Source organism: Spermophilus citellus, assembly GCF_964194105.1.
Source record: "Spermophilus citellus genome assembly, chromosome: 10".
NCBI lineage: Eukaryota > Metazoa > Chordata > Mammalia > Rodentia > Sciuridae > Spermophilus > Spermophilus citellus.
In genome coordinates, this window is record NC_138197.1 from 68877750 (window position 1) to 68892631 (window position 14882).

The following is a 14882-nucleotide window of genomic DNA, read 5'->3' on the forward strand; positions in this document are numbered from 1 at the left end:
AGATTGGTGGGGAGGAAAGGGATACCCTAGTAATAGCTATGCATCCTTTATAATCAGGATGTCTAAGAGTGAATCCCAGTTTCTCCAAGGGAACCCTGATCTCCATCCCAAACTCTCATAATGTGGCCAGAGACTCTCTACCAACACCCACACCCATAGCCCATGGCCCCAGCCCCACAAGCTCACCGTTTGTAGTGTGTGAGGATTTTAGGCTCCGATCGGGCACAGCCAGTGGGGTTGATCATGAGTGGCAGCTCCATCAGTGGGTGGCGCCCATAGCGGAATAAATAGTTTTGACAGCTCTCCACCCCAGGCAGCTGTGGGCATAGGTAGTCTTTGCCTTAACCTGAGATCCTTTGCAGCAGGGTCAATGTTCTCAGTGCCACAGTCCCCCAGCTCCCAGCCCCTTGCTTACTGATTCAGCTATGCGAAGCACAGCATGCACCGTCAGCCCAAAGAGCTCCTCGCCTTTTAGGTACTCAGGGAAGAGTCGCAGCATGTCAGCTTCTTTTCTCATGGCAGCCACTGGCTCGATGATGCGATTCCACACAGCTAGAAGGAAGAGAAAGAGCAGCCCTCAGAGGAAAGCTCTGCTCACTGACCTTCAGTCCTTAACCCCACTCCTGAGCCACTTCTGTGGCCTTCACACCTTCCTGTTATGAAGGTGTGTGAATCTTTAGGATCCTCTCCTGGCTTCCTAGTAACACTTTCTCTTAAGAAACCAAAAGGGACTGGAGATATAGTTCAGTGGTACAGTGCTTGCCTTGAATGCATGAGGCCCTGGATTTGACTCCCCCCAAAAAGACAGGAGCCTCAGGAGCCTATAAAAACAAACAGTTCAGGTTCTAGTGCTCTGGTCATGAGACCTTAAACAAATATGTAAGTTTCTTTGCAAGATTCTTTCTTTCCATCCTTCTTTCTCTTCCTTCTCCTCCCCCCAATCCCTTCCTTCCTTCCTTTTTTTTCTATGGTCTGGGGATCGGAACACGGAGCCTCAAACATGCCAGGCAAATTATCTACCACCAGAACTTCATCCCTAGCCCACAAACCTACTTACCTCATAAGGATGCAGGAGCAAAACAACCTATATAAATCACTTAGTTTGTGGCACACAGTATATACCCAATAAAGGGTAGTACCGGCTCTTATTATTTCATCATTAACACAAAAACTAAAATCAAAATAATTTTATATAGAGAAAAAACCAAGGAACTTAGAATCAGGTTGGGTGAACCAAATCATGAGTCTCAGAACTGAATCCTTTAGTTCCATTGAGAATAGGAAAAGGAGCTAGAATATATGAGATTAGAAAAATATTTTCAATTACAAAGGAATTTAAAGTGATTGAAAGAGGATGAAATACTTTCAAGAAACCCCTGTGCGCCTGAGGTGGGGGAGGAATACTCATATGGAGGTTGAAGATCCTCTTATTGACATTGTAAAGTGACCCCTATGAGAAACTTACCCAATTCAATATTACCACTATAAAAGCTTAGTGCTTACCCTGTGGAGAGGCATCAGTGAAGACCAGGTCTTCCAGGCCCTGCTCCATGACTTTGATTATAAACTCAGGCCGCCCATTGTTCTCTCCAATGGAGCATCGGTAGCAGCAGCGGCGATTATTAGTGCGGAGGCTCCAGTAGATGCGTGTGGCCTCATAGCCCACAGGATAGAGGGCAGTGGCACTGTGGAAGTCAGCCATCTGGTGAGGGAGCAGCTGTCCAATGGCATGGAACACAAGACCCCCTACTCGGAACATGTGAAGCCGCTCTCCCCGCTGGATGATGCTAGCAATCTGCTTCACCTCATCCCGTTCAATGTAGACCCGCCGGAAGACAGCAAATGAGCTGAGCTCCTGCTCACAGGGCCCCTTGATCTTATGCATAGGACACAGCATGGTCTTGTCCTTAAAGAACATGCACTTGGCGCGGATGGCACAGGCAAAGTGGTAGACATTGGGGCAACGCATGCGATTACAGCTGCTGGTGGCACCAGTTCGCTGGCACAGGGAGCACTTGGTTAGCAGTCCTCGGTGCAGGGCAACCTCCACATTCATAAGTGCCCCACCCTGGGTCTCATATACTTCCGTGGACCACAGAGCACAGTTGAGGTGTACCCACAGGTCCAGGTCCAGGTTCAGCAGGCGGGCAGGACCATCAGTGGCCCCATCTCCCTCCTCATGACAGAAGCAGCAGCGCCGCATGTCGCGGGGCACCTTGTCAGGCCGCAAGGCTGTGCCAAGTTGTTCCATAAACTCTGCCACTTCCCGCTCATCCTCCTGCCGCCCACTGCCCTTCTGGATGGTCAGAAGCAGCCGCAGCCTCTTCCAGCGCACCCCTTTCCACTTCTTGAGGCGAGGGGAGCGGGAATCTTCACCTTCTTCAGGGGGCCGGGCTCGGGGCTTAGGCCGGGCTGATTCGGGGGATGAGGCCAAAGGCAAGGGTGAGGGCATTGGTGGGTCAGCTGAGGGTTCAGTTGCAAGTTCAACCAGGGGTTCAGCAGGAGGGCTGGCAGGGGAGGGTGCCAAGGGGGATGGGGGTGGGGAGGGTTCTTCAGGAGGCGGAGCAGAGAGCTGTCGCACATCCAGATTGGAGACGTTGTAGGTGTAGCTGTGCTGGGTGGCCGGCTCTGGAGCGGGGCTCTCCTACAGGAGAATGCCCTGGATAATTAGTGCCAGCTCCTCCACTAACTAGCCCTCTCCCTCTTCTCTAAAGCCCTCTGTCTTCTTTGCCTTGGGTAGCACCTTTTTCCCTCCCTCTACCCACCTGTTTCAGGAGGCTCAAGATGTCTAGCTGGCTCTTAAGGGTGTAGCCAGGCAACACTGCGTCAAACTGCTTTAGCCAATCAGGGCCAGCATCTGAACTCTTGACGCCCAGACCCTTTTCTTTCCCACCTGTAGGAAAGAAGGTGTCAGAGTCTCTACCAGAACCTTTTTCCTCTGGTCCCAAAGAACTCTTCTGTCCCACTCACCAGGGCCCTCGGCTTCTCCCTTCTTAGGCTCAATGCTTGCCCTGGCAGGGCTCTCTGGAAACAGCACCTCATAGGAGTTGGGGATCTTCATGCTTAGCAGCTCTGCCACTGCCACCATCACACCATTAAGATTCTGCCACAGAAGAAGAAGGGATGGGAGAAACATGTTAGGAGAGTGTCCTGAAGCATGAGTCCCAGGTGGGTGGGGACAAAGTCAGTGCTGCCTGTTCCACTCTAGCTCTTCTCAAACACCTCAGTTACAGCAGGAGGTATTTCTCAAACTGTTACAGGTACTCACAGGGGCTCTGCAAGAAGGGAATATTAACTGAATTTAGGAAGTGATGCCCATCATACAAGCTGGAGATTCATTCACCCTATGTGTGCAAATTAAAGCACATGGGAGTTCTTGTAGTAAAGAAACTGAGTAATGTTGTTTTAACTCTGTTTTCCAATTTTTTTTTTTCCTATAAAAACCCTGCTAACATTCAAATACAGCAAAGTTCCACCAAATGTGAGTAAGGAAATTATGTCTTCTGGCACTTGTAGCATTTGTTGCACAAAACACACTCTGTTGGCTTGCCAGTTTTTACTACTAGATGAGGAGCTCTGGTGGACAGAGACTATGCTTCATTCACCCTCTTCTCACAACCTCTAGCCCAGGCTTTCACACATAGTAGATATTAAAAAAAAAAAAAAAATTTAGATGTTAATGGACCTTTATTTTATTCATTTATTTATATGTGGTGCTGAAAATCAAACCCAGTGCCTCACACATGCTCTTAGCTCTACCACTGAGCCATAACCCTAGGCCTAGAAGAGATTTGTTTGAATGATTGGATATATTTATCTAGACAAGCAAAGAGACTGCCTTCTCAGCAAGGTCCTCTTGGCCTTAGAGAACCCGCAGGACACACCTTGGCTGCAGCAGCTGAAACTGTCAGCATGACTGACACCTCACTTCCTTTGCTCTTTTCCCAAGTTGTGGCAGGCAGCTTTCCAGGGACCTCTAAGTCGAGGGTCCCATAAGGTTTGGTATCTGGGAAGACTGAATGAGAAAGGGACATGTATAGAGTTAGTTATCTCCCTCAACCACCCACTCATGCCAGCTTCTGCCAAGCCTGCCAAGCCAGGCCTGACACATCTCCAGCACATACCTGGGATGCTAGCCCGAGGAATGATTGGGATGACAGGAGAGAGGGCCCGGTCATCCTGCTCCCACAGGCCTGAGCCCAGCTGAGGGAAACGAGGGGCCTCCTCCCCCAGGATGCTCTCGGGGGACGATGCCGGCACAATGCTGTCAGGAGAATCACTGTCCTCATCACTCTCCATCCTGTGGGCCAGATGTAGATACCTATTGGTACAGCCCTGGGGATTCTCCCACCCGAATCTAAAAATCTGCCATTGGCCAAAGAAAACTGAAGCAAGCTGTACCCCATTCCACTCTCAATTCCACCCTCACCTGACATCCTCGGTCTGATTGTGGGGGGGTGTGGGCAAGGCGGCCAGCAGGTCTACACTCTTCACCTCTGAAGCATCTGTGGGTAGGGAGAAGAAAAGTCAGGGGTGAGAGTGTCCAGAGTAGACGGTGTTTTCTCCCTGACACTTCGTATTCAACTAGCATGAAATCTTAGCTTAGTTATGATTAACCATCAAACTCACCTACCAGTTTGGGGCAGAAAAGCTATATTTATTGAGCCTTTCCTATATGGCAGACCCTGGGCTTTAGGTACCCTTTCTTAAAAATATTTTTTTAGTTGTCAATGAACCTTTATTTTTACTTATTTATATGTGAGGCAAGCACCCTACCACTGAGCCATAAACCCAGGCCCACGTATACTCTCTATTTCATCTTTTTCTTCTTTGTTCCACCAATACCAAGGATTGAACCCAGGGTCTTGCATATGTTAGGCAGCAAGTATTCTACCACCGAGCTACACCCCCCAATCCTTTTTTGTTGTTGTTACTAGGGATTAAACCCAGAGGCACTTTGCCACTCAGCCACATCCCAGCCCTTTTTATTTGAGATAGAGTCTCACTAAGTTGCTTAGGGCCTTTTTTTTTTTTTTTTTTTTTTTTAGAGAGAGAGAGAGAGAGAGAGAGAGAGAGAGAATTTTTTTTTTTAATATTTATTTTTTAGTTCTCGGCGGACACAACATCTTTGTTGGTATGTGGTGCTGAGGATCGAACCCGGGCCGCACGCATGCCAGGCGAGCGCGCTACCGCTTGAGCCACATCCCCAGCCCTGCTTAGGGCCTTGATAAATTCCTAAGGCTGGCTTGAACTTGTGATCCTCCTGCTTCAGCCTCCCCGGTCACTAGGATTATAGGCATGCACCACTGCACCCTGAACCTCTCTAGTCCTTTTAAAACTCTTATTTTGAGACAGGTCTCTCTAAGCTGCCAAAGTTGGTGTCAAACTTGTGATCCTCTTGCTTAAGCCTCCTGAGTAGCTGCAATTCACCTCACCTGGCTTTATTTAATTTTAACAACTTGTTAGATGAATGTTCTAATACTCCATTTATAGGAAGGAAATTGAGGCTCCCACAAGGAAATTTGGCTGAAGTAATACAACTAAATAAATGCAGGCACCAGAGTCCAAATCCAGGTTGGGCTAAAGCTCCACACCCAGGAAAGTTGCACTGTTTCTTCTATACAAAAATTCAATCAGACTCTCCCTGCCACCAACCTCCCCTGTTGCCTTTGCTTCAGATTCCAGAAGCCCATCCTTGTCCCTAACAAATCAGTCCTGAAAAGGCCCTTCCTACCAGGCCACCTATCATGTTAAGCACATAGAGCAGTATGTAATCTACTTGTTTTCTTAAATTGTGTGACAGGGCACAATAATAACTGCTTAAACCCCAGCCATAGAATCCCACTGGGGAAGAAAAGTCAGCTTCTTCACTTACCCCTCAGTGCTCCTTCAGTGTCCCGGGAAGAGGCTGTGTCCTTGGGGTGCTCCCCCAGCTCTTCAGAAGGAGTGACACCATTTACCATCTTCTGCTGCACCGATGGGGGTGGGGTGGGGGGCAGCGACGAGGGTGGTGTCGGCGGGTTACTCAGGTTATTCTGGGGGGTGGGGTGGTGTTGTGTGCAAGATGGCATAGGGAGACTGCTATAATCTCCTGGCCCCACACTACATCAGCAATTTCCTCAAGTATTCCATTCCTAGTATCCCCACCCCCACCTCCCCAAGAACTTCATTATTCCCAAAAGGCAATGCCACTTTTCTGACCTTGGTAAGCAGCTGGGAATAGTAGTCAGGGCTGCTGGACAGTGCCCCACTTCCAAAGGCCCCTCTCAGCTGGCTCTGCCCACTGACTGGGCAGCCACTGCCAAAGGGAGCAAAGAGACTAAAATTGGCAGTGATGTTAGGTTCCGTCAGGGGCAGCAAGGACAGCTCCTACAGGGGCAAGATGACAAAGTTGGAAACCTGCAGCATTTGTACCTGCCATTACAAAGCTGGGGGACAGGGTTCCCCCATCCTGGGATGGGACCAGGGGACTGGTTCCTGGGGGAGGTCACCTGTTTTAGCTGTTTCAGCAGGGCCTCGTTGGCCCTGACACCATCCTCCTTCCGCAGCTTCTTTCGGGAGCTCACCAACCTGTCGCTTGCCTTCTGTACCCGCTTGGGCTTTGGTGTCAAAGGCTTCCTTGCTGCTGCATCCTAATCCAGATAAACTCTGTAAAGGCTGCTGCCCTTATCTGTTCTGACTGACCCAGACCTGCTCATTCTTGCAATTCCCACCTCCATTCCAGGCCCCACTCTGTCTGCTCAACTCTAGCAGGAGTACTCACCTCTTTGTTGCTGGGGGTACCCTGTAGTTTCTGTTCCAGCCCTGCCAGTTTGCTGTCAATGTGCCCGTTGATCTCAGCTCGCAGCCCCTCAGGCCCCCGCCCAGCGCCGAGTTGCACATTCTTTGCTCGTAGAAGCTTCTGCAAGAGCAGATGCCCTGCCTCTGAGCGGGAGCCTGCCAGCAGGAGGTGGTTGCTGGTACCTGGTGTCCCTATTGGCTCCCCATTGGCCTCCCTCTTCACTGCCTGGGGTCCCAGGGCACATGGCTCTTCCCGAGGTTCCTGCTTGATGCTGAGTTGGGGTGGCTCAGGTACCACTTGTCCATTCACCTGCTCCAGATGCCCAGGTACCAGGCTGCTCTGCTCTAGCTTCTGGGCTTCTGCTAGGTTGTCTGGGGGATCCCAAGGTCCCAGCCCCTTGCCAAAGAAGGTATCCACAAGCTGGGCAGCAGCAGGTGAGACCCTCTCAGGAGGCAGCTCTGAGGTTGGCCCCTGGGGCTTTGGGGTCCCTGGATGGGTAGGGGTGAGCTGGGCACTGGGGGAAGGTAATTGTGAAGATCTCTTTGGCTCTTGGGGACTGGATGGTGGAGGTGTGGGATGGACAGGGCCAAGGACTGGTCCTGTGGATAAGGCTCCTTGTGGGGTAGGGAGCCGGGGTGGGCCCTGAGGTCTAGGCCCTGCCCCTAGCTCCTGGAGGGGGCCTGTCTGGGATCCAGGGAAACCCCCAGGTTGAGGATGGCAGCCCAAGAGGCCCTGCAGGGGAGAGGGTTGGGTTCCAGGCTCCTGGTAGGGTGGAGTCTGGCGGACTGCCTGACTCTGCTGCAGCTGCCGCTGCATGAGGAGGGCCTGTAGTTGCTGCTGCTGCTGAGGACTCAAGTGCCGCAGCTGTGGGTTTTTGGCCAGAACTCCTTGGAGCTGTGCTCGAAGTTGACCCACTGTAGGCATGACTCCAACCCCAGGCAGACCCTGCCCAGACTGGGCGCCAGATCCTGCTTTGGAAGGCTGTGGCCCTGTATTATTTTGCATGGGTCTCTCTAGCCCAAGGGGCTGTTGGGGCCCCAGAAGGTTCTGGGTCATGGGCATAGGCTGTTCCCCTAAGGAAACAGAGGGCTGGGCCAGCAAGTGGGGCATAGATGAAGCCTCAGAGGATGGTCCACTGCCTAGTTGCCCATGGCTTCCTGCACCTGCTGTGTGTAGCAAGTTAACTTGCTGCTGAGGTTGTCCCGGGAGCCTCAGAGGTGGCTGCAGCTGCAGAGAGTTGGGCTGAGGCTGGGCCTGGGGTTGGACCAGCAAGAGTTGTGAGTCCCCAGAGAGGGAGGGCTTTACCTCTCCTGGCTCAGTAGCCAATGATTCAGGTGCAGTCCCTATTCCTAATGGCCCTCCTTGATGTGTTGAGGGCCCTTCGGTGACTTCTGAAGGAAGAGAAGTCTCTACAATGTTTTGTTCCTTGCCCGTCAGGAGGAGGGTTGGGCCTAGGGCTCCAGAGCTAGAAAAATGTTGAGGAGGCTTGGCTGGCATGCCAGGGCCAAGTGTCACCTGCTGCTGCTGCTGTTGCTGAGGAGATAATAAAGTTCGACTCTGGTTCAAGAGGCCCATCTGCTGCTGTTGCTGCTGCTGCAGCTGCTGTTGTTGCTGCTGTAACTGCTGCTGTTGCTGAAGTTGTTGTTGCTGCTGTTGCTGTTGAAGCTGCTGTTGCTGAAGTTGCTGCTGCTGCTGTTGAAGCTGCTGTTGCTGCTGCTGTTGCTGCTGCTGTTGAAGCTGCTGCTGCTGTAAGGAGCCCAGAGGCTGAGTGCTCAGTTTGGGCTGACCACTGTGTGATATCAGGCCCTGCTGAAGATGGGAAAGCCCTGCCATGGATCCCTGCTGTTGGTGTTGTTGTTGCTGCTGCTGCTGCTGCTGTTGGGCTGTGACCAGCCGGTGTCCCATAAGGCCATGACCCTGCTGCGCCAGCTGGGGGGAACTCAGCACCCGGGACTGGGTCATAAGCACCTGTCTGTGAGGGCCCTGAGGACCCAAAGCTGCAGGGTGCTGCTGCTGCAACACTGCCACCTGGGAAGGACCCAACATACCCTGGGACCCCTGGGGTGGTTGTGGGGACAACTGCTGCACCAGGAGGCCCTGGTGGCTGCCAGGAGGCAGAAGACCCTGGGGCTTGGGACCCAGAGTCTGGTTTGCTTGTACCCCAGGACCCTGTTGCTGTTGCTGCTGAACTGACACCTGTCCTAGGAGGTGTTGCTGCTGCTGTTGCTGCTGCTGTAGTTTCTGAGCCAGCTGCATGCGTTGCTGCTGCAGCTGCAGCTGCCTTTCCTGTAAAAGCCTTGAGTCAGGTCCTAGGCTTCGAAGAGCAAGGTTGCCAGGAAAGAAGCCCCCTGAGGCACCAGCCAAGGATCCAGCCGCACCAGAATGTTGCTGTTGTTGCTGTTGGGCCAGGGCTGTGTTGAGAAATGGGCCAGTAGGCTGTCCAGGTAGTGCCATACCCCCAGGAGGCAGGCGAAGACCTCCAGCTTGCCCACCCGGAGGCCCCTGTGGTGGCTGCAACCCATGGCCAGGGAGCAGCTGACCAGGGAGCTTGGTGAGTAGCCGAGGACTCTGAGAAGGGCTGAGAGCTAGCACAGCTGAGTGCTGTTGCTGCTGTTGCTGCTGTTGTTGCTGTTGCTGCTGCTGCTGCTGCTGCTGCTGCTGCTGTTGCTGCTTGTTTCGATATTCTGCCATGAGATTCGTGTGCTCCTTCTGCTGTTTACGAACCTAACATGAAGGGTAGAAGAGGTCAGCCTGGAACCTGCCCACCCATGCCATCCCTTATTCCTGACTTCTGAATGATAAGTTGAAGTTTGCTTTCCCCACCTGATCCAGCTGTTTCTGGATCTTGCTCTGCTGTTCTGTAACCAGTTTGAGCTTCTCAGCATCAGCTTCCGGGAACTCGCGGCCAGCCTTTTTGGCAGTGCGCTGTTTGGCACACAGAGCCTTCCGGGACTTACGGTGCACACCAATCTGCTCCTCTAGCAACTTCAGTTGCATCTGTAGGAGCTGCTGGGTATGGAAGAGCCACTCCTCATACTGCCGCTGATCAGCCTCATCTAGGAGAGGAAGTAGCATGTCAGGACCATAATCCCTCTCTTTCCACTGGTCCTTAAACCACTTCCTTGTACCTTCTCTTCTACCCCATACTCACTGATTACTCCCTGGGCAAAAGTGGGTGGGTTGGGACGAGGCTGGGAGGGGTCACTGGCATTCCGCTCCTGTTATGAGAAAGACCAATAAAAGGTCACTGTTCCACACAAGGCCCTAAGAAAGGTGACTCAATGCATAATACCCATGTTCCAACCCCAACCCCCAGCTCCTGACAACTTACCTGGCCACTCCCAGGTGCCACATGGTTCTGCAAATCACTGCCAGGTCCCCCAGAGAGCCTCTGGGCTAGCAGTGACACTTGCTGCCTGGAGTCCATCAAAGCACAGAGGATTAAGTGTTGTTGAAAGGCAAAGAAGTAGGACAAACAGGAAAGTGGGGCCAAGAAGGGAAGGGGTGTTAACTGGGAAAGAAAAGGGCCAGCCCCAAGTCTTACCTGTTCATACCAGGTGCCACCCCAATGCTGCCCTGAGCCATCACTTTCTTGATGCCTTTTAAAGCTACCATCTTGGCCTTTGCAATGGGATCAATGATGTCTTCTGCAGCAAATTTGTCCAGGTCTAGAAAGGGGATAGCCAAATGAGCTAGACTTTGGAGTCAATGCTTTATACATTATATGACTAACACCCTGACCTACACCAAGCCATGAAGAACATGGCACAGTCAGGCAGAAAGACAACTGAGACAGAAGACAGGTGGCTTGGTGACACAGCTCTGTTATTCAGAGAACATGTGGTCCAGCCTTTACTTGTACAGTGTCAGGAAAAAGAACTTGGTAAATATTTGTTTAGTCAATAGATTAATGTCACTTCACCTATCTAAACCTCAGTTTACCTGTTTGATAGAGATCATGATCCCTATTCTAGGTATATCATGGAGATGTGACAAGCGGGTATACTTTATGACCTGGAAAGTTCTCTTCAAACATAGTATTCTTAGGGCAAGCACAACTCAGAACCCAAGATGTGGGCACTGTGGCAAAGCCCTAGATGTTAAGAGTAGTTTGGGACACAAAAAGGCATCATCTAAAACCAACTTTCCTGCCAATCTAGGATGCTGGGCTAAAAAGGGTAAAATAAATAACCACCCGGGCTGGGGATGTGGCTCAAGCGGTGGCGCGCTCGCCTGGCATGTGTGCGGCCTGGGTTCGATCCTCAGCACCACATACAAAACAAAGATGTTGAGTCCGCCGAAAACTAAAAAATAAATATTTTTTAAAAAAAATTCTCTGTCTCTAAAAAAATAATAAATAAATAAATAAATAAATAACCACCCAAGATGCAAATTTTCCAGCAGGGCACAGTGGCATACACCTGTAATCCCAGCTACTCAGGAGGCTGAGACAGGAAAATTGAGACCAGCCTGGGCAACTTAGCAACATCCTGGCTCAAAATGAAATAAAAAGGGCTGGGAACTCAGTAATAGATTACTTGCCTAGTATCACCCCCAAAAGAAAAAACAACCTCAAATCTTCCTAATACCCTTTTCTTGGGCTGGGGATGTGGCTCAGAGGTGGAGCACTCGCCTAGCATGTGTGAGGCACTGGGTTCGATCCTCAGCACCACGTAAATGTAAAATAAAGATATTGCGTTCACCTATAGCTAAAAAATAAATACTTTAAAAAAAAAAACCCTTTTCTTTATATATTTCCGTTGCTTAGAAAACAACTGACCCCCCCCAACATACACACACACTTTCTAAAGAACTAACCAAACTCATTGTCCTGGAATTCTGAGGCAGTCAAGAAGAGTACTGGTATTCATATCCAACTCTGCTACTTGCTGTGTAATCATAGACAAGTTACTTAACTTCTATGCCTGTTTCCTCTTCTGTAATCAGACAATAATAGTACCTATTTAGTGAGTCTGTTGTGATTAGGAAATTAGACAATGAGTGTAAAGCACTCAACACACTGCTTGGAAAATAATAATTACTCAATAAATGTTGTTATACGTTGACATCTTTCTCAATATGGCTTTTCTTCTTACCTCTTCAAAATTATGGTAGTGCCTGCTCACTTATCTCACTGTTCTCCAACATCCGGTTTTCCTGCCATTACAGCTTCACATCTTTCTGTTTATCTGGATTGCTTTTTCTTGTATCACTTCTCTCCAAGTCCTAAACTTTTAGCCTCACCATAGCCACCATAAAGCCTTTGCTAATTAGACTTCATTCATGCATTCATTCCATTCATTCATTCTGATATCTGAATGCCTTCTATAGGTCAAGAACCATGCCCTCCCTTAAAGGCTACAGTGCTTCTGCCTGCACTAGTACAATATTTAGCCAAATCACTTTGTGTCTAATCTCCCTTAACTATGGCTTATCTTAGGTTGCTAACCTCAATACCCATTTGGTGATAACAATGATCACCCCCAATTAACTCAACCATGCCAGCAACTAAGGTTACCTGTATCTGGGAAGAAGTTGTTAGCCAGCTGCTGCTGCATCACCAACTGCTGGGGCTTCATGCACATGGAAGGTGGCATGGTACCCATGGGTTTCTGTGCTAGCACTGGCTGAGGGCTCTGCTGGGGCACCAAGCCTGCTTGCCCCCCATGCTGCCCACTTAGCATATGCCCTTGGTTGGACACCATGGCCATAGATGGGGCCAGGCGCTGCTGGAGGGCATGAGCTGGTGTCTGGGTGGGCATCAGTGGTTGGCTCAAGCCTGGCTGTCGGGCACCTGCAAGACCTAGGGCAAGCTGCTGCTGGGGCCCAGCCAAACTAGAAGAGCCCTCATGTGGCAAAGGCAGGGCCTGGGCAGGGCCTGGTGTGGACAGTAGGGGATGTTGTTGTTGCTGCTGTTGCTGGGAAGGTTGCAGCTGTGCTGAAAGCTGCTGTTTCTTCTGCAGCTCCTTCTTTTCATGTTCCAACAGGTCCTCAATGAGCAGGGGCAACTCACTGGCAACCAGCGAGCTCTCCATCTTGTCCAGCTCATCCCCTGATGTTGCATGTCCACCAGGCAAGGTCAGGGCCCCACTCTCTAGCTCAAACTTTTCCAGTAGGGAGGATCCTCCTGGGCCACTCAAGGGGCTAGGAGTCAGCAAGTGGGCTGATGGTCCTCCTGTGGTCCCAAAGGAGCCCTTCTCAACTGTGTGCCCACCGCTGGAAAATGGTCCTGTGCCCATTCGGGTGTCCCGGGTACCCATCACACTCTGTCCTGGCTTCAGTCCTAGGCCAAGGGAAGTTGTAGCAGGTACTGATTCTCCCTTGGGGGCAGTAATGGTGAACTGGCAAGGGGAAGGGTGGCGCCCACCTTCCTCCACCTTGGGCTTCACCTCAGGAAGTACAGATGCTATGCGGGGTTCAGATGCATCAGCAGCAGGGGGAGGGCGCTCCTCAGGGCCCAAGGGTCCTGGCTCAACCCCCCGCAGCAGGGCCTCCCGCTCAGCCTTCTCATTTGCTGACTCCACCAGTCTTAGGTGCTCATTAAAGATGTCCTTCTTGTCCCCTGTGTCCAGCTCAGGGTCAGTATATGCCAGTAGGTCAAACTCATCTCCATTGAGCAGGTCATCCAGGTGGGGATCATTGGTCTCCAGGTTTTCCAGGGTACCCAGCTCATCATCACCCTTGGCTACATCCACACCCAGACCCAAGTGAGCAAGCTCTTCATCATCCTCTAAGGCCTTGTGGGCATCAAAATCGTCGTCTAGCTCAGAATCCTCACAGGGTAATTTCCCAGTTTCTAGGGCCAGAGGAGGGGGACGGCCAAGCTCAGTGCTTGAGGGGGGACGGCTGACTAGCTCCAAACCAGCTGGCAAAGCCGGACTCTTGGTGTGGACCGTTGGATGAAGGCTATTGTTCAATTCAGGGACTGGTGGAACAGAGGGTTTCTGTGGGGGAAGACCTGATATTGCCAGGCCTCGAAGTCCTTCAGGAGCTAATCGATGGGGATCTTCATTTACAGGGTAAAAACGGGGCCTCTGAGGGGGGCCCTGACCAGGAAATGGAGCCCCTCCAGGTCCTAGTCCTTTCTGTACATTGTGTCGCAACTCAATGAACTGAGCAGGACCAGCTGGACCAGGCACTGGCTCAGCAGGACCTGGTAGGCGGGTGGGAATTCCCGCCAAGGGAGAACCTAGTGCTTGGCGACCAAGTTCAGGACCAGGAGTTGATGGAAAGCGAGTAGACATGGCAAGTCGCATGGAGGTTGCTGTTGTTGCCTGCTGCTGCTGCTGCTGCTGCCACAGTTGTTGCTGCTGTTGTTGCTGTAAGGGCAGGGACGCAGGATAGGGCCCTCGCTGATAGAAGGCCTGGGAGCCTCCCACCAGTTGCCTGGAAGAATACGTAACAGTCAGTGAGAGACAGACAATCAGGATAGAGAGAGAGAACAGGACTTACTAGCAACATGAGGAAGGACAGAATTAAAGGAGTGAAGGGGATGGAATGACGAAAAAGTAAATGATACTGGAGAAGGACTGGTAAAAAAGGAAAATCAGAGTATACAATGGCGATAAAATCTGTCCCCTTAGTTTATTCCCAGGGAACCCCTAGAGCCTCACCGGCTGTTCATGTCCAAAGAAGGTGTGGCTGGTGGAGGTGGCCGAGATAGTCGTTCATCGGTAGGGAAGGCCCCAGGCCCAAGGATGGGGCCACCTAGCTTGCTCGGAGGTAATCCCACAAGGCTGCTCTTGTCCTAGAAGAGAGAAGTAGATGAAACTGGAGCCACTTCCATTTCCCTGGCCCTGCCACCCCATGCATGTTATTTACCTGGGTTCCAGTAAAAGGGGTCTGGCCTCGACTCAGCTGCTCAAAGGCAGGGCTGCTGGGCTCAGCACCCCAGCTGCCTGGGGGCCCTGCTGCACCTGCAGCCGCTGCAGCTGTTTCCTTCTCCTGCCGCAGGGTATTGCGCTGGATCTGCTGCCTAATCAGCAACTCCCGTAGCCGCTGGCGCTGTTCAGAAAATGGAGAAAAGGAGTGAACCTATTCTATTCCAATCATGGGCCTGGCACAGAGGATATAGAGATAGGCAGGAGCTGGGGGGCAGAGC

At 51.4% G+C, this 14882-nt stretch overlaps 1 protein-coding gene across 6 annotated transcripts in view; it reads right to left on the bottom strand.

The window, feature by feature from the left end:
* Positions 1–14882, bottom strand: part of KMT2D (lysine methyltransferase 2D) — a 43615-nt gene that overhangs the window by 5360 nt on the left and 23373 nt on the right. For all 6 annotated transcript variants that reach the window (XM_081310073.1, XM_081310074.1, XM_081310075.1 and 3 more), the window contains exons 33-51: positions 14603–14785; positions 14395–14528; positions 12300–14167; positions 10326–10449; positions 10113–10197; positions 9933–9999; positions 9605–9837; positions 6764–9505; positions 6492–6632; positions 6202–6369; positions 5876–6035; positions 4430–4505; positions 4125–4300; positions 3885–4015; positions 2971–3103; positions 2766–2893; positions 1504–2644; positions 416–552; positions 187–317 (exon numbers count right to left, since the gene is read on the bottom strand). In XM_081310073.1, the coding sequence (XP_081166199.1) occupies positions 187–317; positions 416–552; positions 1504–2644; positions 2766–2893; positions 2971–3103; positions 3885–4015; positions 4125–4300; positions 4430–4505; positions 5876–6035; positions 6202–6369; positions 6492–6632; positions 6764–9505; positions 9605–9837; positions 9933–9999; positions 10113–10197; positions 10326–10449; positions 12300–14167; positions 14395–14528; positions 14603–14785 (7958 nt within the window). The remainder of the gene's footprint in view (positions 1–186; positions 318–415; positions 553–1503; positions 2645–2765; positions 2894–2970; positions 3104–3884; positions 4016–4124; positions 4301–4429; positions 4506–5875; positions 6036–6201; positions 6370–6491; positions 6633–6763; positions 9506–9604; positions 9838–9932; positions 10000–10112; positions 10198–10325; positions 10450–12299; positions 14168–14394; positions 14529–14602; positions 14786–14882) is intronic.